The 23,825-nt window shown below is 38.9% G+C and overlaps 1 protein-coding gene across 1 annotated transcript in view; it reads right to left on the bottom strand.

The window, feature by feature from the left end:
• GOLPH3 (golgi phosphoprotein 3) overlaps positions 1 to 23,825 on the bottom strand; it is a 46,567-nt gene continuing 22,742 nt past the window's right edge. Inside the window, exons 2-4 of the mRNA XM_069555954.1 lie at positions 15,644 to 15,775; positions 12,555 to 12,669; positions 1 to 1,907 (exon numbers count right to left, since the gene is read on the bottom strand). Coding sequence (XP_069412055.1) covers positions 1,483 to 1,907; positions 12,555 to 12,669; positions 15,644 to 15,775 — 672 coding nt within the window. The 3' untranslated portion in view covers positions 1 to 1,482. The remainder of the gene's footprint in view (positions 1,908 to 12,554; positions 12,670 to 15,643; positions 15,776 to 23,825) is intronic.

Below are 23,825 nucleotides of genomic sequence, written 5' to 3'. Positions count from 1 at the left end.
TTCAGGCACTTTCAAGATCATAGTTTATTTATTACTTCAGATAAAAAGATAGTATACATATTAGGGAATCCCTTAAAACTCAACTCTAGAGTTATACACCATCTAGTACTTTTGCATTGAAGGTTAACCAAAAAAACCTCTAAACACCTGAAAGCCCCACTAGTAACATGAACTATGGTAATAAAAAATTTGACATTTAATTTGTTCAATATATACTATTTACATTATGAAACCAATGGTGATCCAATAAACAGTGATAAAGAAATAGTAAAAATAAACTTTAAAAAGCAAAGGTTTATAATCTTAGAATGTGCTAATTATCATAATTGTATATAAAAATTAAAACAGCAGAGCTTTCTGTTACAAAATTCTTAATCATCTGAGTTGTAGTCATTACTTGCTAACGATTTACATGCAACATCTGCTAGTACTGACATTTGATTGTTTTCCCCTAAGAAAGTGTGAGTAGATATTGAAGAGCAGACATTAATTTACCTGTGGACAGAAAAAAATAAACTGTACTCGAGATTAGTACTGGTCACAAGCCTCTTCTCTATAGAAATGATAAAAATAAGACCAAAAAAAAAAAAAATCCAAAAAGGAGATACATAGGCAAAGAGTACCATGAATGGCACAGCTCAAAAAATGTTGGGACCAACTGAGCCATACATCTTTTCTCTCCTTAATGATGAGAGGTCTATTTTGCCACCAAATTATAATGACTGTAGCAAGTAAGGGGCACCAGGTGTACAACCAATTAAATCCTGCAAAATACTAAGATGGGCAGGGGTGGCCAGAAGAAGGAACAATTTATATATACTTCAAACTATATACAGCATAACTGGAATGCAGCTCATCCCAAACTGGCTGTGTGAGACAACTGGACCTTTATGACTTAATAGTTAAAATTATAACAAGTGTAATAATACAATAGATTTACATGGGAGGCAAAATCAAGGGGCACTTTATATTACTTACTGTGTATTTCAATTTAAAAATAATTTGCTAAGTATACATCTCAACTGAGGTCTATGTATAAAATGTCCCAATAGATACAGATATTTACCTTTGGTGAGTTAAAGGCCATTTTGTGACTTCTGTCTGAATTGCAGGCAGAACATTAGATGGACACGCACATACGGGAAAAACTCAGCCTGAGGTAATCCAAAAGATGTGCAGGCGAGGAGACCGGTGGTACTTTGAGAGTCAAAGCACACCAGAAACCCGCAACAGGGAACAGTGAGGATGGCAACAAGGAATGGAATGCCAATATGGCAGTCAAACTTTTTTCAAAACAGAAAGAGGAAGGCCTCTCGTACCAGCAGAATCCTGCATACATACACAAAAGAATAAGCCACCCACCATTTCAGGAAACAAAAGCCAGTTACAGTGTGGAAGTACAAACTGCAGAAACCCAGAAGTCCATAGAAGAAAAAGGACTGGTTCCCGCGAGAGCAGGGGGACGCGTGGTTCTGGGCAGGGTCACTTGGTGAAGGCGGCCACCACTGCCCACAGCACCTCATTGGTCCCGGCCTTCAGACACTCCACCTCAGGGTCCAAGTCCAGGAGCTGCCGCACCCGCTTGGTGGCTACGTCGTACTGCTCGTCCAGCAGGGGTGCAAACGCGTTCTCCAGGACGTCCGAGGCGTGGGCCAGGTAGAGGAGGGCCAGCAGGCGCTTGTCCATGCGGTGAGGGTCGTTCACCCATTTGTCGAGAACGGCTTCCTGCACCTTCTTGATGAGGCGCTGCTTAATGCTGTTGTTGGTGAGGGGGTGCGTCGTCATGTCAAAGAGGAGGAAGTTCTGTTTCTCTGTTGTCAGTACGCCCTTTTCTACCAGGTTTTTAGCTAATCGTTCCCGCACGTTTCTTAACTGATAATGCAATTTTAATGGATTCCATGTCTCACCTAAACAAAAAATTCCAGAAGTTAGAAAGGATAGGTATTAGCTGCTAATTTTATTAAATTCTGTATTATTAAAATGCACAGCAACATCTGACATTTTTTTCCTCCGGAGAAACAGTAGAAAATCCAGTTGTTTTCTTGCTAACTAAACCATGAACCCTTGAGGGCCAAGGCCTTTGGTTTCTAAGCACCTGGCAAATGATTTTCAGGTAAAACAGTTACTCAAAAGACCGAACTGAAAGCAGTCTCCTAACCAGTTCCCCTAATGTGGAAATAAGCCAAATATTAAATTATGTTTGCCTTCTCTCTAGCTATTGTCAAAAAGCAGCCAATAGCAAACTATGAACTTTCTTTCCTATTAAATATCAATCTGCAACAAACAGAAAAGAGTTAAAAAGTTTCCTGATGAATATGTCATTCCTGAAGCTGCTACATATACCTGGCCTATAAAGCTATGAAAGCTTGTTGCTGCTGCTGCTAAGTCGCTTCAGTCGTGTCTGACTCTGCGACCCCATAGACGGCAGCCCATCAGGCTGCCCCGTCCCTGGGATTCTCCAGGCAAGAACACTGGAGTGGGTTGCCATTTCCTTCTCCAATGCATGAAACTGAAAAGTGAAAGTGAAGTCTCTCAGTCGTGTCTGACTCTCAGCGACCCCCTGGACTGCAGCCTACCAGGCTCCTCCATCCATGGGATTTTCCAGGCAAGAGTACTGAAGTGGGGTGGGGGAAGGGGGGGCGGGGGGGGGGGCTGGGGGGGGTGTGTGTGCGCGCCATTGCCTTCTTCGATGAAAGCTTGTTAGGCTAATGTTATTCTTTGATGACAAATAATATACAACTAATTACAGATGGACAAATCATTTTTATCATTTCAATCTTGCTATCTATGCACATTCCCTTTCAAGATAGAAACACTAAAAATCAAATATTTTTCACTAAAACAATTTTTTTCTGTATAGAAGACCAGAAGGAAAATACAATAAAATAATCTTGATTATCTTTGGGATTATATGTGACAAATTTTCTTTCTTGTATTTTCTGTAGTTTTCAAATGAATCTCCAATGAACATTTAACTATTTGGGTAATTTGAAAAAAATACTATAGTAAGCTTCTAAATTGGGACACGGTAGAGATCAACCATAGGCACTTACTATTATATACAAAAGCTGCAAGACTGAAATTTCGTAATATTGAGAAAAAACACTGTATTACTGTCTACTACAGCAGTCATTAACTACCGGGTTGCCCAAAAAGTTCCTTTGGTTTAAGTGAAAATAAAGGACATGTTTTTCACATTTTCATTTTTACTAAGAACTTTACTGAACAACATATTCACCACTTTGTTCCACTACCGTTTGCCATTTTTCAGGCAACGTCATAATTGCATCTTTCCAAATTTATCTTTTAGAGCAAAGAACTGTTCCAGGTCCCTCTTACAGTCTTCCAGGGAAATGAAATTTTTTCCGTTAAAAAAAATTCTGTAAAGACCGAAATAAATGGAAATCTGAAGGTGCACTGTCTGGGGAATATGGCGGACAAGTCAGAACTTGCCGGCCAAGCTGTGACAGTTTCTAGCTGGTCATCAAAGAAACATGCTGTTATCCTGATGGAAGATTACACGTTTTCTGTTGACTAATTCCAGGTGCTTTTCGTCGAGTGCTGCTTTCAGTTACTGGTCTAACTGGGAACAGTACTTGTTGGAATGAATCCTTTGGTTTTCCAGAAGGAGCTCATAACAGAGACCTCCCTTCCAATTCCACCATACACACAACATCACTTTCTTTGGAGAAGACCAGCCTTGGTGTGGTTAGTGGTAGTTCATGTCACTTGCCCTTGATCTTCTGCTTCACATTACTGTACCACATGTACTTCTCATGACCCACGACAATTTATTTTAAAAGCAGAATGTTTTCCTTACATTTCAGTAGAGAATTGCATGCAAGGAAACGGTCAAGAAGTTTTTTTCACTTAACTTATGTGGAACCCAAACATCAAAACAATTAACATAACCAAGCAGGTACAAACTGATTTGGATACTCTGGGTATGTTGGCTATGTGCCATGTGGAATAACACTGACTGTTCTCAATTGATGTCTTGATTTGATCTCTATCGACTTCAACTGGCCACCTGACCGTGGAGCATCACCCAGCAAAAATTTCTAGGACGGAACTTTGCAAACCACTTCTGACACATTCAGTCTCAGCATCTTCTCCAAACACCGCACAAACCTTTTTCTTTGCATTTCAGTTTTTACCCTTTCTTGAAATAATAAAACATAACATGCCAAAAATGTTGCTTTTTTCTTTCATCTTCACTATTAAATGGCTAGACAAAAATTCAATTTTGATAAGTTTTTAAGTGTTCACTGATATGACAGCTGTCATAATACAATCTAACAAAACTGTTTCAAATGAAGTTAAAGGCAACTAAGAGCTACTAGAGCCAGCTTATAGAGGAAAAAAAGAATGAATCTTTTGGCCACCCCAGTATACACAGCTATTATATTTAAATTAATTTAAAAATTCAGAATTCCCTTGTGGTCCATGCTTCCACTGCAGGGGGCCCAGGTTTGATCCCTGATTGGAGAGCTAATATCCTGCAAGCCATACAGCCAAATAAATAAGGAGGGAAAACAACTGTTCCTCATCTGCCCTAGCCACTTTCAAGTGCTATTAGCCAGCTTCAAGTACTCATTAGCCAAGTGGGGCAAGAGGCTACTGAATGGACAGCACAGAAAGAGAACATTTCCATCATCACAGAAAGCTCCATACTAGTGTTCAAAGTCATTTTGCCATACTTAACACTAAAGAAAATGGAGCTATGACTAAGTAATCAGTCTTGGACTTACCTTTTTACCTTTTGAGAGAAACCTAACTGAGCCTACTACTGCCCAAGCCTACCACCTAAAGGCACATCTCAAGCAGTAGAGCAGAAGATTTCAAGCAGAGCAAAGGAGTAACACTGTTAAAAAGGCAGAGATCCGAGTTGGAGGAAGCTAAGGCAACTGCAATATGCAAGGCAGTCCTAGGAAAGAGAGGACTATGCAAAGTAAGAGCTCTGGAAATCCACATGGTATTTTCACTTAGGTATGATGAAAAAAGGCGGCACGTGGGTTAAGATGACAAAGTCCACAGAGGGTAAAAATAAGGTGCGGGGGGGGAGGGGGGGGGCCAGGGGCACTACCATAAAGCTGTAGGGTGAACAATACCAAGAGTTCACAGAGGGCTAGGAAAAATCTGAGTCCCAACTGGCTTAAGCGGGAAGGTCTCACTGAACACCAGAACATTTAGAAAGAATTACAAAAGGATCACATCTTCGTATTACGGCTAAACTAGGCCTTCAGTAAAGGCTATTCCAGACCCAGCCTAACAAAGCTTACAATAAACTGATCCACAGGTCACTGCCTAGCAAAACAAATTTCAACGGTCTTTAAAGACAAACAAAATTCAGCACACAACAACATGGCAGTCACAGTGTCCAGCATCTAATAAAAATTACTAGTCTTGTAAAGAAGCAGTTTTGTGATCCAAAACTAAGGGGTGGGGGGAATCAATAGAAACAGTAAACCACTGGTGGACCAGTGGTTAAGACTCCATACTTCCACTGCAAGGGATGCAGATTCAGTCTCTGATTGGGAAACTAGGATCACAAAGCTTGGCCACACAGAAATATATACAGAGAGAAAACAAACTTTTCAAATAAAAAACCATGGCAAATCAGCTTCCACAAAAAATAAAATAATCACTGCATTCAATTTTCTTGATAACTTCAAAAAATGAAAGGAGCTGAAATATATCTGAGGCCTTATTAGATTTTAAAACTTAACAGTACAAAAGAAAAATATAACTCAGTAATAAATGAAATTCTACTTGTTTTCAATTTTTGGTATTAAATTAGCCCACACCTACATTTAATGTTAAAAAATCATTAACAAAAATAAAAAAGAGAAACCATGAACAGCAACTTGAGGAAGCACTATAGCACAGTAAAAAGGGTGTAAGAGCAAGTTCTGGAGCCAGACTACTTGGATCTAAATTCCAATTTGGTCATTTCCTCACTGTGCAACCCTGGGCAAAACTTCTCTATTCCTCTGTATCCACTATGTAAAGCAACAAAAACAACTCTTTCCAGCTCATAAGGGTTATTATGAAGATTAAGTTAGAGATATATCAAGTTCTTAGAATAGAGACTGGAACAAGGTGTGTTCTCAATAAATGTTAGCTATTATTTACCCGTGTGCAAGAATCAGCACTTTGGCAGCAAGAATTTATCCTTTTAATAATGATCTAAAAAATCATATGAGGTACTGAGAATGCAGTATTAGTAAGACATACTTCTAACTCTAGAAATTTTAAATCAAGTGAAGGGAAAAATATTCATAATATAACAGTACTGGCTAGAATAAGATGTAAATAAGGCCATAAAAACAATACGAACCAAGCGCCCAAAGGAATAAGAAATATCCTGAGTTTGATGTTAAAGGGCACGCTACTTTTCAAGGCTAGTCATGGTGTTCATTTTTTTCCCACTGTTGTACCAACCCACTATCTCCCCAATAAATGCTTGCCTGCTCTACCTTTCATCAGAGTTTGTGTTTCATTTTTTTTCCTAATGTCACTGGCAGGTGGCAGGCAGCCTAAGACACTAGACAAGACTTGGCTAGGCTGTGTCTTCTGACACTCTTACATGACTTTTGGAAATTTAATAAACATAAAATAATCAACAGCGAAATTTACAAAAGCCCATAAAAAATTATAGTTCAAATCTAAGGTTAATTAACTATACTTATAATAATAATCTGTCAGTTATCAAAGAAGTACTATTCCCTGGCAACTCACTAGTCAATCAGAAGGGTAATCGAGGTCTCAAATAACATCTTGGCCATCTATTCTCAAATAATGGGGGATGGGGGAGATTTTTAAGATTATTCTGAGACTCACAGATTTTTTCTTTGCAGACCTAAAAAAAAGAATCCCTCCAATGCTAGTATACAGTGACTTTTTCCCTCTCTTTGGAAATAAATGGGTATTAGCTGTTTATAACATACTGTCTATGGTACAGAAGTCATGCTAAAAAAGTTTATCCACATCATATCCACAATTAACTCTCATATTGCAACCAACAGAACAAGTAGTGCTTACAAAGTTCATGTGACAGGTTTCTCAAATCTAAAATATGTTAGCTTAGTTTAGTGTTGCTACTAAAAAAGAGAAGAGCCCAAAATAATGTGTTCCATTTATGACTGGACCTTCTCACTGGCAATCATTTCTGCCTCAGAGGAAGTGACCAAAAAAAAAAAAAGACTCAGACATCATCTTTTGAAGCAATTCCCTAGAAAAGGGCAAATCTTGTGTGTTCACTCCAACAAAAATGTTGTTCAGATCTCCTCAGATATATTTTTTAAATGAAATTTCATAAGCAGAAAGCTGAACGAGTATAGGTAACATGTAAATGTTGTTTAACACTACTTTGAGTACTCCAAAAAAGGTACAATAAAATAACTGAGTGGTCAAAGTGTCTTGGCACCCTGACATTGCTATCTTTTATTCTATTGGGCCTTTTGTTCAACTTTATTTTTCAATTTTTGTTTTAGTTGATTTACAATTCTGCCTTTTATTTTCAAATAATTAAATTAAGCTAAATACAAAGAATGAAGTTACCTCTGACATTAGCATATTTAAGACAACAGTATAAACTGGCATGAGAGGCGGCGAGCTGGACAGTGAAGAGAAGATACAGCAGAGGTTTAGTACGCTGTGTGTGCTCAGTCGTGTGACCCCACGGGCTGTGGCCCACCAGGCTCCTCTGTCCGTGGGAATTATCCAAGCAAGAATACTGGAGTGGGCTGCCATGCCCTCCTCCTAGGGGCTCTTCCCAACTCTGGGATTGAACCCAGGTCTCCCGCATTGCAAGTGGATTCTTTACAGTCTGAGCCACCAGGGAAGCCCAAAGGTTTAACCTACACTATCTACTAAAGATTTAGCTGCTTCATTTTAGGCAGATGTTCAATGTCTTTTAAATACACTGCAACAAACCCCCAATGAATGAATACTATTCAACATTCTAGATTAAAAGATGTTTCTATGATTTGTATTGTCATTCACCCTAAATTATTTACTATGTGAAAAGACTTTAAGTTATATAACCATATTTTAAACATTCATAGCTCATTTTTGTTAAAGAAGGAAACTGAGAAGTTTACACAGTTCTTAACGTTACTTATATCCCACTGCCCAACAATTACTTCAGTGAAAAAGACACACTGGCAGGCACCTAAATAATCTCACTATAAAAAACTTCCATCTTTCTTGACATCATATTATCAAAAAAAGCAGCTGTGTTCATAACTTTGGCACTCCAGTGACATCTTGTGACCAAAATGATCAATTACATGTTTAAGACTTCAGAAAGCAAACAAACTATTCTCAAAATGGTAGTCTTTAAATAAACTTCTTAGTCTTTGCCTCCAAGATATACATTAATTTTTTTATTAACAAGTAGTAAGTAATATATGAAAATTGGTAGTTTTAACAGGCATACATATATACACCGCTGAGCACCAAAGAATTGATGATTTTGAACTGTGGTGCTGGGGAAGACTCTTGAAGAGTCCCTTGGACTGCCAGGAGATCAAACCAGTCAATTCTAAAGGAAATGAGTCCTGAATATTCATTGGAAGGACTGATGCTGAAGCTCCAATACTTTGGCCACCTGATGCAAAAAGCCATTTCATTTGAAAAGACCCTGATGCTAGGAAAGATTGAGGGCAGGAGGAGAAGGGGACAACAGAGGATGAGATGGTTGGATGGCATCACTGAATCAATGCACATGAGTTTGAGCAAACTCCAGGATATAGTAAAGGACAGGAAAGCCTGGTGTGCTACAGTTCATGGGGCTTCAAAGACTCAGACACAACTGAATGAATGAACGACAACAGTACACACACCACAAATAATAGTAAGATGAATTACTAGATATTCAGCCTCCCACCCCAGGTAAAGAAGAAAGCTTTACTCCAGACTCCTTTCTTTATGCTGAAATTACACGTCATTCCTATCATATATCAGGACTTTACATGCTTTTCTTTTATCTTCTCCATCTCAGAGGTAAACCATCAGACCAACATAGGTTAATCATTCTTTTTTCTTTACACACAATCTGACTCCCTAGGCATACGTATCACTCAACAATACAGTACAATACATGGTTCTGAAAACCCAGAAACAAGAACAGACTTAGCTGTGCAAGGACAGGCCCACCAATTTTTACCAGGCCCTCTTCTTATCCTTCTGAACAAGAACACTTTCTTCTGTCTCATTTTTGACCTTCAAAGGCCCAAATCAAGTCCCACTTTCTCCAGCTACTAAAGCTCCCAGTGATTTGTTTTCTCTGGGGTAATGCACTTATGGAAAAAGTGAAGAAGAACTAAACAGTCTCTTGATGAAAGTGAAAGAGGAGAGTGAAAAGGTTGGCTTAAAGCTCAACATTAAAAAAAACTAAGATCATGGCATGTGGTCCCGTCACTTCATGGCAAATAGACGGGGAAACAATGGAAACAGTGTCAGACTTTATTTTGGGGGGGCTCCAAAATCACTGCAGATGGTGACTGCAGCCATGAAATTAAAAGACGCTTACTCTTTGGAAGTAAAGTTATGACCAACCTAGACAGAATATTCAAAAGCAGAGACATTATTTGCCAACAAAGGTCTGTCTAGTCAAGGCTATGGTTTTTCCAGTGGTCATGTACGGATGTGACAGCTGGACTATAAAGCAAGCTGAGCGCCGAAGAATTGATGCTTTTGAACTGTGGTGTTGGAGAAGACTCCTGAGAGTCCCTTGGACTGCAAGGAGATCCAACCAGTCCATCCTAAAGGAGATCAGTCCTGAGTGTTCATTGGAAGGACTAATGTTGAAGCTGAAACTCCAATACTTTGGCCACCTGATGCGAAGAGCTGACTCACCTGAAAAGACCCTGATGCTGGGAAAGATTGAAGGCAGGAGGACAAGGGGACAACAGAGGATAAGATGGTTGGATGGCATCAATGACCTAATGGACATGAGTCTGAGTAAACTTCAGGAGTTGGTGATGGACAGGGAGGCCTGGTGTGCTGCAGTTCCTTGGGTCATAAAGAGTTGGACATGACTGAGTGACTGAACTGAACTGAATGCATTTAAAGAACATCATACCATTAAACTCTAATCTGTTATCAGAAATATACAATTGTTGCCCAAATGGATTTTAAGACTTAGTATAGTAGCACTTCATTTTATGTTTTATAGTACTTACATCAGTACTGCTGCAATAACTGGTATTTGATACCACTTATTATCTTGAAGCTACTAAAAAGTTTTACATCAACAAGCTAACCCACAGAACTGAACACTTAAAAATGGTTAAAATGTTGTTAGGTTGGATACAATTTTTTATTTTAAAAAATTAGCAATCACTATCAGTACTTTAACTAGGTGGGAAGAAGGTATTTTCTTAATTTAAAAGAAATGTGCTTTTTCCCTTTCTCCCACTGCAGATTTCTTTCTTTTACGCTAAAATTACTAATCATTCTTATTTACATCAGGAATATGCAACCAAAGTACTACAGGTAATAGTATTTTGGCAGTAACAGCCATACTAAACTTCACAGGATGCTGTTTAAAAAAAAATTTTAAAGGCACTTTCTAAGTATCAGCCAGTTCCTGACTTAAATGGGCACTGTTTCATAAAGTCATAATTATATCTACTACTTTTGAGAAAAAGTTATAGACTTCTGCCCTCCTTTCACTCCTTAATCAGATAAGAACAATGTATACCAGCTCAAGTTGAAAACCATGTTCAATTATCATATAACTGAGTACTGGATAAGCTACATGCATAAAACATTACATTCACATATAAAGTTTAAGAAGTATATAGTCACCTTAAATGGTAAGATTCAACTCTTTGCAAGTCATACTCCCTACATAGCATGTGCACATAACAAGCATATGAACTATCAAAGGAAATCTGGTGATCTAAGATATACTATTAAACCACATCCCCATGTGATGTTAGCACATACAGTGTAAGATAAAGAGCTCGTTGATGGAGGGAGCGTCTGGAAACACCTTCACAGGGTTAAGTTGCACCAAAGTGAATATCAAAAACACTGATTTAAGGCAAGACCCACTACATACCATAAAAAGAACTTTAGCACTCTCACTTCCCAAAAAAGCTAATGACAACTTTAAGAAACGCTCTTTTTGGTCAGTTGAGAATCTAATTACAAATTCTAATTTGCACACTATACGTAGTAATGGTCCAGCAATGGCAGTACAATATAAGCAGGACACAAAGACTGCTTAGGCCAGTGATCTCCAGAGAACGCAGAAATAATCTGTCAGGGCACAGTTAGAAGTTATTAACACTTCTATTTCCATCTAAAAAATCACATTTGCTGATTTTTAACAGTTAAAGTTAATATTCATACCCTCACTGAGCCTCTGTCAATGGCTACGGTTTGCCAAACAGGTGGAAGGCTCACGCAAAGAGGGCTGACAGTGTTCTGAGCACTGTGACACAGTCCTGGTACGCGCTGAGTAAGCACGTAGTTTTAACAAACTTTCATCAAATGGGTAAAGTAATTTTAATTTAAGATTTCCTACAATAAAAAAAATTGGAATTGAACACAACACCAACATCACAAGCACAAAGAAGGAAAAAGGGTCACATTAAAGTTTCTCTTACTCAATGAGGTAAAAAGAAAATTTATCAACAGATCTACCAGAGTGTGGGCCAAAATAACCTCTCAAAATTACCAAGACAACCTTGTGAAAATTTATGTTCTTTACCAAAAAGGAAGAATGAACTCTGCCATAAGTGTAAAGTACTCATTTATTGCTCTATTAGCTAGGTTTGGAATATGTGTATTTATGTTTCAAAAAACACGCAAAACTCAATCTTTTACTGATACAAGAACATCTTCATAATACAACTATTACTGTAGAAATTCCATTGATAAGTGAGAAAAATAACATTATGTTAATTACTAATCTCTGATAACATCCAAATGTTTTTGAAAGGTACTCTAAATAGTAATATATTTGGACATGAAATGAGCAGTACATGAGGTTTTAGGGTTGTTTGTTTCCACAGCTTAACCTAGCCTATCCAGAATAAGGTAGCATGAAATAATTTTGACAAAGAATGACAGGAGCTCTAAGGAAGTATACATAATCTCAGTCACACCTGCTATCTCATTAAAGGTGATGAAATTTTAAAAACCACAGTCTTCCTCATTTAGTAACTAATTCGCTTTCAAGTTTGTCTGCTGCTGCTGCTGCTAAGTCACTTCAGTCGTGTCCAACTCTGTGTGAGCCCATAGATGGCAGCCCACCAGGCTCCTCTGTCCCTAGGATTCTCCAGGCAAGAACACTGGAGTGGGTTGCCATTTCCTTCTCCAATGCATCAAAGTGAAAAGTGAAAGTGAAGTTGCTCAGTCATGTTCAACTCTTAGCGACCCTATGGACTGTAGCCTACCAGGCTCCTCCGTCCATGGGATTTGCCTACCACTAAACAAATTTGTGGCTATTTTGTCCAAGTTCCTTTCAAAAGTATTTAAATTTTTACAAAAGTCTTTCCAAGAATTCAGTTTTCAGCTTATACACAGAAGCTTACCGCTAAGTAATTCAATCCAGTTCTGGACCGTTTCTGGAGGCTGAGTCTCCTTAACGTGCTTCAGAGCTTCATCAAGAAGAACATCCCCTGTTGGAGCATCTGACTTACAAATCACCTACAATGTAATGAGTAAGAATCACATGATCTATTTGATCTCTTCAGATTAAAAAAAAATTATGTAAACATTTCACCATGCTTAAAGCTCCAAGTGTTCATGCAGTTATCAAAGTTCAGATTTTCAATTAATTCCATATTAAGGAAATCCTATATTTAACCTAACCAGATTAGCCACAATCATAAATGAAAATATAACATAAACAAAAATGTGCCTTAATGAGTAAAGCAAAATGGTAGAAGAGTTTATACTCATTGCAATTCCCTTCACTGCTAAACCTTGGGCTATCTGATACAGAAATTCATTTTTCAAACATTTATTAATTACAGAAACAGACTCAATTACATATCAGAATTCGGTATATAATAAAGGTGACATTTCACATTACTGGAGCAATTAATTTTCCAACAAGACATTACTAAAACAAGTGGCTAACAAATTAGAGGTAAAAAGGAAGACTTGGCTCCTCAGAGTTTACACTGCAATAAAAGATAGATTTAAATATGAAATATAATTGAGAGAATGAGCAAGTTTTCTCAAAACTGTGACAACCAGCAGAAACCCTGAAAATACCAATAGGTTTGATTACATAAAAATTTTAAATACTACAAAACATTAAGTTAAGATGGATATAGAATCCACTTGAAGAACAGAACAATCCAAGGGACTTCCCTAGTGGTCCAGCAGTTAAGACTCTGTGCTTCCAATGCAGGGGATGTGGGTTCCACCCCTGGTCAGGAAACTAAGACCCCACATGCCGTGTGGTGCAAAAGAGTAGAAAAATCCAGAAGTAGGGGATGACAGAAGAAAACACTACACTGCTTTAGAGTTTTTAAAGCCTTCCATAACACTCTTGGCTAAACAAATCTCTAGCTGAAATTCTGTAATATCAAAGCTTAACTTTTATATTATTGATACTTTGTTAGCTATTAAAATATTACGAAATTTAACAATACTATTTTTAAAATGGGGGTCTTTCTGAATACTTGTCATTGGCAGCATGTCCCTTCCTCTTTGATCAATCTTAGCACATTATTGACGGGGATTTCGGCAGAAACTGATCCCTGTGGCAAGCAATTTGTTGTGTAAGTGAATACTGAAACATTTCTCATCAATAACGTTCATGTACAAAAGACTAATGTATTAATATGTCTCTGGTCAATAATGAACTATAAAAGGTTAAAGAAAATACAGTATCTATTTCGGAGACAACATGACCCAATGGAAATATCATTAGAACCAGAAATACAAGCCACAAATCTATTTTTAAATTTTTTAGTTGTTATATTTAAAAAGAAAAATAAGCACAATTAATTTTAATATATTTGAATTAACCCACCATAGGCAAAATATTGACATGTAATTGAGATATTTCACATTCTTATTTCTCCCATAGTAAGTCTTCAAAGAGCCATTGTGTTTTTATTTACAGCATGTCTATTTGCATGATCCACATTCCAACTGTCTAGTTCACAGACATGTGGCTGGTGGCCACCATACTGGACAAAGCAGATACAGAACACTTTCATTATCATAGAGAGTTTGACTGGAAAGTGCTATTCTGGGCCATGCTTGTAGTAGGGTGTCAGAAAAAGAAAAACTAAAAAGCCCTGGGATAAAAAGTTGTATGTCTATATGCTGTGGTCATGCCACCACTTCTTACTTTCCATTAACTCCCGAAATCGACTGCCATCTGGCCTCAACACACCGCATGCCCATCATTTTGAGACAAGTGTCAGGATTATAATAAACCGGGTATAGTTGGATATTTTTTCTTAGGTCAGGGATCCATAATATTAATGTAACATTACTTGTACTTTCTATTACTACTAGTAATTAATGTATATATTTCACTGATAATTAAAAATTCCTAAGGTTTTTGTCCCCCATAAATATATGGTTGCACAGTAAAACGGAAATAAAAATTATATTCTGCTTTATGACAAATATCTAAGACAGTAATTTCAAAACTAATCTCATGCCAGTTCATTTGACTCTACTTTAAATGACTAAATTTAATATTCCATGAGGAATATTTTCTGCTATACCATGTCTACTGTGTATATAATTTTCAAAAATATATTCTTTCCCATAGGATTATTATTCTATCTAGTATATCAATCAAAAAATGTTCAGTTTTCACCCTAAAGCATTTTGGATTCACATCATACAATGCATTATGAAAAAAACAGTTTTGAAACACCCTACATCCCCCAAGAATCAATGACAGACGAAGAGAAATGGCCTTAAATATTTTAGACTGAAATGAAAGTTAAAAATTCTAGAAACTAGTCAACACCTGTATTAACACAGACTTTAACAATGGAGAGGAGATCTGAAAAGTATTTGTATTCTGACAAAAAGATCAATAGCCTATGGATGGTTAATTTGCACAGTATCACTTTTGAGTACTTCTGTCAAGTCTTCCAAATCATGGTTTTCAGGAATAGCAAATAGAGTTTGGGAGTCTTATTGAATATGCAGGATGCAACGGCTGATGATCCTAACAATGAATCACATTAGTCACTATGTACAAAGAACCAAAAAATCAAAGATGCAAAAAACAAGATATGGAATCATGATTCAATAAAGATTTAACTTTAAAATCGACTTCAACTTCTGAAAGCTCTTAGTAAAACAACATGGTTCTACTGTATAATACAGCAAACTTATTCAATATCCTGTGATAAGCCACAATGGAAAAGAATATAAAAAAGAATGTACAGGACCAGTTCCTCAGACCTATCCAAGAGGCTGTCTCCTGAGCTACAGTAAGGTCCTCAATGAAACTTGACTTGAAACTTATAAAAAAAGAATGTATACATATAACTAATTCCTTCATTATATAGCAAGAATCAGCATAGTGTAAATCAACTATACTTCAATAAAATAGAAAACTGTTAGTAGAAACATTCTTCATCTTTAGGCAGCACAAACTCTTCAAAAAGGCTATGTTATATAGGTCCCCTCTTACCTTTCTTGTTAATAGACTTTTACGTCTCATTCCGCAAGCCTCTAGCTGTAACCTTCCTCTCAACGCTAATTCAATCAACATACAGCCACGTAATCCAGATGATATACAGTCATTCCAAAACGATGTGTAACCCTATTTAAAAAAGAGAAAACAAAGGAGTTAATTTACTTATTTCAAGAAAATAAGTATTTTTTAGCCAAAGCTATTTCTCGTGCCTTTTACCTTTCATATCTTTCTCTAATTAAAATCAAAATACTGAAAAAATACAAGTGCTATACATTATTAAACTAGGATTTTCAAGAACTTACTATCTTTTCACCACTTTCTTACAAGTAACTTTGGAAGTCACTAAGTTATGTGCTAATTAGGCCCTTTCAGACTTCAGGGTTCACCCATTCAGTTAACCTGAGATCACAGTGGTTTATAACATGGGCAAATGAAGAAGCTCAGGAAAAATAATCCAGTCCAATGTGGCCTCACGCAGAATTAGAACATCGTTCAATGCTGTTTAGGATAAAAACACAAGGTTAAATTTGGATGAATATATCAGAAAACTTAGGCATGGGGCCATGCCTAGTACTCTGAATAACAAACTGCAAAGCAATCAGATTCCAGCACCTCCCAACACACAACCCCAGGAGGAATTTAAGGGCAATAACCAAGGTGGATAAAAAGGCTGGACAAAATGAGACTGATAGATATCTAGGGATTTGGGAACACTCAAGTGAAAACAGGCACTCTGAGAGCTAACAACTGGGTCTGTCCAAATTACAAAGCCATGAAGAGTTGCCAACTACTACAGTACTCGACTTCCCACGTGGCGCTAGTGATAAAGAATCGCCTGCCAATGTAGGAGACCCAAGAGATGTGGGTTCGATCTGTGTTGGGAAGATTCCCTGGAGGAGGAAATGGTAACCCACTCCAGTATTCTTGCCTGGAGAATTCCAAGGACAGAGAGGAGCCTGGCAGGCCTCAGTGAGTACTCAACCCTGAAGAGAAATCAGCAGCTGTCACTAGTCCTGTTTAAGACTCAGGATAAGGTAACATACGATTCTGGTGGGCGGGAAAACAGGTCAAAGCATCCTCTGAAGAAAGGAGGGCCTAGACTCAGGGTTCTGGTGCTCTCTTGGGGCCAGTCTTGGTGCTCTGCCAGGCCACAGTGGGCAGCTTATATTTAAGACGATGACTGACTACCATGGTCCACGGGACTTCACTTTTGACACAGGAACTTAAATGATGAAGCTACCCTTCTGAGAATGAAGGCTTTGAGAAAATTAGAGTTTAGACTAAGGGAGCCACAAGGAGATCAACATTAAGAAGCAGGTTTATAGCACTTTGCTGGTGGTCCAGTGGATAACACGCCACACTCCCAAGGCAGAAGCCCAGATTCAATCCTTGGTCAGGGAACTAAAGCACATATGCCAAAACTAAGACCCACTGCAGCCAAATAAGTGTGTGTGTGGTTTTTTTTTTTTCAATTTGTTTAAAAATAAAGAAGCCGGACTTCCCTGGTGGTATAGTGGGTAAGAATCTGCCTTCCAATGCAGGGGACACAGGTTTGATCCCTGGTCCAGGAAGATTTCACATGCCACAGGCAACTAAAGCCCACATGCCAAGAGCCTTTGGGCCACAAGAAAAGCCACAGTGAGAGGCCCGCACACCACAAAGATGAGTAGCCCCAGCTCATCACAACTAGAGAAAGCCCATGCAGCAATGAAGACCCAAAACTACCAAGTACTTTATAAATAAAATAATATTTTTTAAATTTATATTAAAAAATAAACAAGCAGATTTAAATGTGAGGCAGGGAAAGCAGATACTGTTTAGATTTGAGGAGATTCTTTTAAACTTAGTTTTAGGGATCTGGTTAAATTAAGATCACTAGAGATTAGCTTTCACTTTTCACTTTCATGCATTGGAGAAGGAAATGGCAACCCACTCCAGTCTTCTTGCCCAGAGAATCCCGGGGATGGGGGAGCCTGGTGGGCTTCCGTCTATGGGGTCGCACAGAGTCGGACACGACTGAAGCGACTTAGCAGCAGCAGCAGCAGAGGTTAGCTAAGTAGTTAATAAGACCAGTAACTTACAGATGTCAGGTAAAATCCATGGCTTATGTATCCATCCAATACAATTAAATCTCTAGGAAGCCCAGAAATGGATTCACATGAAATCAAAGTTATAGCTATCTGGCTTCAACTGGCCTGGACATACAGATGGGAGTTCCCAGGTGAGCCTCTACAAACTATAAACAATAGAGTACACCTCATAAGACAGTGATGGATGAAATACAGGACCATGCCCTGTCTCTGCAGCCTGGAAATTTCTGATGAACAGTACTTATTAGAAACTTGGGGACTTCCCTGGCAGTCCAGTGTTTAAGAGTCTGCCTTCCAATGCGGAGGGTGTGCATTCAATGGCTGGTCGGGAACTAAGATCCCACGCCTCCAGGGCAACTAAGCCTGCAGGAAGCCAACGAAGACCCAATGCAGCTAAAAACAATAAACAATAAAAATTAAAAGAATGATCAATTTCACCTCAGAAAAGAGGGAGAGGGGAGAATTTTACATTTCCTGCTGCTGCTGCTGCTAAGTCGCTTCAGTCATGCCCGACTCCGTGAGACCTCATAGACGGCAGCCCACCAGGTTCCACCTTCCCTAGGATTCTCCACTGGAGTGGGTTGCCATTTCCTTCTCCAATGCATGGAAGTGAAAAGTGAAAGTGAAGTCACTCTGCCCGACTCTTAGCGACCCCATGGACTGCAGCCTAGCAGGCTCTTCTGTCCATGGGATTTTCCAGGCAAGAGTACTGGAGTGGGTTGCCATTGCCTTCTCTAGCAGACAACAAAATACACCTCAACCTCAACTGCCCTGAGAATAAAGGTATACCCAGAGAAGTTAGCAAAATGGCGTATTTAACAGGACTTTGAAGATTTACATGTAGTGAATGGCTTTGGGGCATTAACATTAAAGACACATACTTAAACAGAATTGACTTCACGTGGGAAAACAGACAAATGGACATGGACAGTTCTGCAGCGAAGCTTCCAGGACTCACATACAATATTCCAAAGATCAGTGAAGCCACCAAACCATACCAAGCAGGCTAATGACGCCTGGCAAAATCCACATCATAAAAGTACGATCAGGAATCAAGCAAGTTGCTGGAAGCAGGAGAGAAGAGGGGAGACGTCGTTTAGTCACCAAGTCACGTCTAACTCTTCTGCAACCCCACGGACTCTAGCCCCGCCAGGCTCTGTTCATGGGATTCTCCAGGCAAGAATACCGAAGTGGGCAGCCATTCCCTCCTTCAGGGGATCTTCTTGACCCAGGGATCAAACCCGCGTCTCCTGCATTGGCAGGCAGATTCTTTACTGCTGAGCCATGAGGGAAGCCCAGAGCTGAACAAAAATATTTTATGATACTACTGGATAAGATGGTGGCAATGCCATCCTTGAGAATTAAGTATTTTAGAAGGAAAGCAGTACACTGGAAAGAGCCAAGTGAATTTGGTCATGACCTAGGCCAGCAAGATTCTGGAGTGAATCCATGTCTCTTTTACACATACAAGCAAAACTACTGAAGCTGGGGCACCAGCTTAGACCCTGCCAAGTGCTAAAGAGCACTTCCATCTTTTAATCTCTAGTGCTAACCATACAACTACATTTTACTGATCTCCAAACATAAGTTTAGTATCTCTATATGATGATGGAAGCTAACTAAACTTACTGTGGTAATCATTTCACCATACAGGCCTACCTCGGTTTGGTAAATATCAGAGATATCACAGAATTGTTTCCAGACCACAGGAACAAAGCCAGTTATCCCAAGAAGTGAGTCACACAAATGCTACGGTTTCCCAGTGCATATAAAAGTTAATATATACACTACACTATAGTTATAACCAAAAAAAAAAAGAAAAGAAAATGTATATACCTTAGTTTTAAAATTCCTTATTGCTAATTTTAAAACACCTTTAATTTGTAAAACATATGGTATCTGTGAAGCACAGTAAAGCAAAGCACAATAAAATAAGGTATGCCTGCATATGTAAATTAAACCACGACGCTGTACACCTTAAAATTTATACAGTGATGTATGTCAATTATTTCTCAATAAAACTGAGGGGGGAGAAGTTGTATCTCTGGTATTGGGATGCATTTAAAAATAGATGGTATCTTGAAAGAAATATAGTATGACAGCTACTGAGTTAACCTAAACCCATGGAAGAGAGGACAGACATGGGGCACAGGCCTCACAGGTGCACAGCAGTGGGATGAAGAACCAGCGTCCAACTTATCAGTTACTGGGAGCCTTAAAACTTGGTACAAGACTGGCTGACTGAACATCCAAATCTAGGCAGACCACCAATCTACCTGATTTCTCAGTGCGAAAGACTTCATCAGAGCAGGTAACACCACACCACCCCGGGGATTTGTCCTCAGATAAAACACTACTCCTGAAACAATTACAAGGACCTGTGGTCTAAACAGGACGGTTATATATTCAGGGCATGAATGCGTTTTTGCCCTAGTAAAAAATCTTATACCATATCTGTCAAAAGGGCAGTTCAGTTCAGTTGCTCAGTCATGTCCAACTCTTTGCGACCCCATGAACCAGGCCTCCCTGTCCATCATCAACTGCCAGAGTCCACCCAAACCCATGTCCACTGAGTCAGTGATGCCATCCAACCATGTCATCCTCTGTCATCCCCTTCTCCTCCTGCCTTCAATCTTTCCCAGCATAGGATCTTTTCAAATGAGTCAGTTCTTCACATCAGGTGGCCAAAGGATTGGAGTTTCAGCTTCAGCATCAGTCCTTCCAGTGAATATTCAGGACTGATTTTCTTTAGGATGGACTGGTTGGATCTCCTTGCAGTCCAAAGGACTCTCAAGAGTCTTCTCCAACACCACAATTCAAAAGCATCAATTTTTCAGCACTCAGCTTTCTTTATAGTCCAACTCTCACATCCATACATGACTCCTGAAAAAACCACAGCTTTGACTACCCTAGCTTAATCCAAAAATAGGGTACTAGCACTCAAAGTTCAGGGCCACGTGAAGGGAGAACCACTGGCCAAGCAATCAGCTTAGTGACAAAGCAGCAGCACTCCATTAGGAATACCAGCAGCCACAGGATCTTGAGGATGTCCCCTACTCACTGCAGAAGAACTTCTGGGTCCTAGTGGAGGTTAGAGAACCACAAAAAAAAAAAAAAAAAAAAAAAACACTATTTGGGGCCCTACAAGTTTAAGATTAGGATCAGAATCAGCTATTTCTAAAATATAAGAATGGAAGAGGCAGAGATGTGCCAAGTAGCAGTGGATCATATACTACCCCAAGAATCCAGAGAAACAGGATTTCATTAGGCATAGGGCTAAAACAAGGTGAAACATTCAAGAACAGATGGTCCCAGGACGACCCTAATATGGCTGTCCTGGGGAGCTAAAATGCTAGAAAATCAAATCAGGCACATTTGAAAGTCATACCATGTGCAGCTCACAAGTGTGTTAGTCGCTCAGTCATGTCCAACTCTTTGCAACCCCATGGACTGTAGCCTGCCAGGCTCCTCTGTCCATGGAATTCTCCAGGCAAGAATACTGGTGTGGGTTGCCATTTTCTCCTCCAGGGGATCTTTCCAACTCAAGGATCGAACCTGGGTCTCCTGCACTGAAGGCAGCCAGGGAAGCCTAAGTCTTCAACAAAATCAAGACTAGAATACAAGACGCAGACAATCAGAAGACCCTGGAAGCTAATTCAAAGCACCTCTACTTGCCTTTTACCAAAATTTAATAATAACAACTAATGATAACCAGGTAGGTGGAGACGTTCCCAACAGAATGCCAGCTAAATTGACTACAGAGTGCTCCCGTCAATCTTACGTTTTTGGTATCACTCAGTATCCAGGACTCAGACAAATGGCCAATCTTTAGGCAGACCTCACGAGAACCTTGTAACTTTAAGTGGGATATATGACCTTTATCATATGGTATGCCACTCAGAAGCAAGGAGCAGAACAGAAAGAACGAAGGCGCAGGAACGAATGAGGCAATGACACCAGGGAAAAGCTCTGCAGACACAATCCTTCTGTCAGTGGGCAGTTCCAAGATCTAAACGTAGGGGACAGAGAATACATACAGAGAATACATGCAGTAATCTGACATTACTGCAGAGCTAAGTAACAACCTCCAACACAACTTTTTCTCAGCGATGAGATAAAATTTACTTGGATCTTTATTTGCCTGATTCCCTTTTTCTTCTCAAGTGGCTCCACTTGGGAGGATTTCAAAAGGAAATGTTCACTGGGCCCCTAAATATTAACACTGAATTCTCATCATTCAACTTTTGAGTTCCAGAATATTTAACCAGGAGCCTTTTATTGTTTAAGACTGGCCATTGTTAATATATGGACAAGGTACACACAACAGTTTTCATATTTTATGAGCATGTTTCTGTTTTTATGCACAAAGTTATTTCCAAATGAAATGACTAAAAACAACATATCTGTATATAATGTTTAATTCTGTTGCGATCACTGTTTCAGAAATGGCTTTCTACACAGACTTTCCTCGGCAAAAGACAATATCAGGTTTCCAAAAACATTTGGCATTTACTATAGGTGGCACTAGCAGTAAAGAATCTGCCTGCCAATGCAGGAGACAAGAGACGACGGTTCAATCCCTGCATCGGAAGGATCCCTTGGAGAGCACGGCAACCCACTCCAGTATTCTTGCCTGAAGAAACGCATGGACGTAGGAGGCTGGTGGGCTAGAGGCCACAGCGTCACAAAGTCAGACATGACTGAAGCAACTGAGCACGCACACACCAAACTCACTCCAAAAGTTGTACTATTGAGACCACTCTTGGCTCGCATCCACCTTTTAGAAAATGTGCCCTCTACAGATTTTACAGAAAAGGATGACTATTCTGCCAAATCTAACTGGACCAGGATGGGTACGTTAAAGTTCTCCTCCCAGGAATCTGAACTTGGCACACAGAGGCTGCACCATTTAGGTGAGCATGGACAACAGAGATGTAACTGGTTATGTGGATTCAGAAGTCACTGGCCCTTCTTCACAAATGCAACCAGAGAATGACGATAAACAGGAACAGAAGAGAGAGATGCAGAAATGAGAGAACATGCAATGTGAGGCAGACCCAGACATACACACAGACACACAGAGAAAAGCATCCTAACAACAGAAGTGTGCCTGTATCTTTGGGTTGTACCTCTAAACCTTATTTCCATGAGACTGACCTGTATCTCCTTTCCTTAGGTTACTTGCAGAGATTTCTGTTCTTGCAAGCAGCTAACTTTCAGTAATGCCAAAAGGAATTTAATGAAATATTAAATCGGTGGTATCTGAAAAAGTTTGTGTATAGAAACTATAACTAAAAGATTCATCACAGGCTAAAAAAATATTATGCATGGCCAAGGAATTCAAATTTACATAAATGTAACCTTTAGTTGTCAACCTTTAGTTGAACACCAGTAATTGTGATTGTGGCAAGGGTAGTGGCTTACTGAAAACAAAGAGCAGTCCCATCAACAAAACGAACCTATTTGTCAGACGGCAAATTAGGGCTTGTGATTATCAAGTGCCACATTCCAACTAGAAGCAAATGAAATCCTAACATCATTAACCTTAAAAGATAGAAAATACACAAACACACAGAGACACATTAATAATTTACTTATACATCAAATCCAAACTGAAGGACACTCTATCAAATAATGAGTAAAGAACTAAAGGAAACCATATTTAAAGAATTAGTGAGAAAAATGACAATGACTCATTAATAAAAATAATGATTCATCAAATACTGACCTCAGTTAAGAGAATGAAATTCTTTAGTTAAAAAGTATCACTGAATGAACCATAAAATATAATTACTCTTATTTTTTCCACTGTTTTCTTTTTCAACCTTTTATTTCCAGGAATTCTTTAAATTAAAAAAAAAAAGAGCTAATGCCTATTTTATATACTTCACTGAAAAAAGTTTATTTTAGGTTTCTTTTGTATTCTTGAAGTAAAACATGTTCAGCTAGTTCTAAAATGAAGTATCTCCTAAGGAAATGATCTAACCGCAGTCCAAGAATAAAAGAGATCACTGTCATCCTTCTCTATTACTAAATAAATTCCTATATGGACGGTAGATCCAAAAATAACTGGAGAGGTGAAAAGA

This window comes from Ovis canadensis, chromosome 16 (genome assembly GCF_042477335.2).
Source record: "Ovis canadensis isolate MfBH-ARS-UI-01 breed Bighorn chromosome 16, ARS-UI_OviCan_v2, whole genome shotgun sequence".
Classification (NCBI taxonomy): domain Eukaryota; kingdom Metazoa; phylum Chordata; class Mammalia; order Artiodactyla; family Bovidae; genus Ovis; species Ovis canadensis.
Note: the sequence above shows the minus strand (reverse complement) of the source record. Positions and strands in the feature narration are given on the sequence as shown.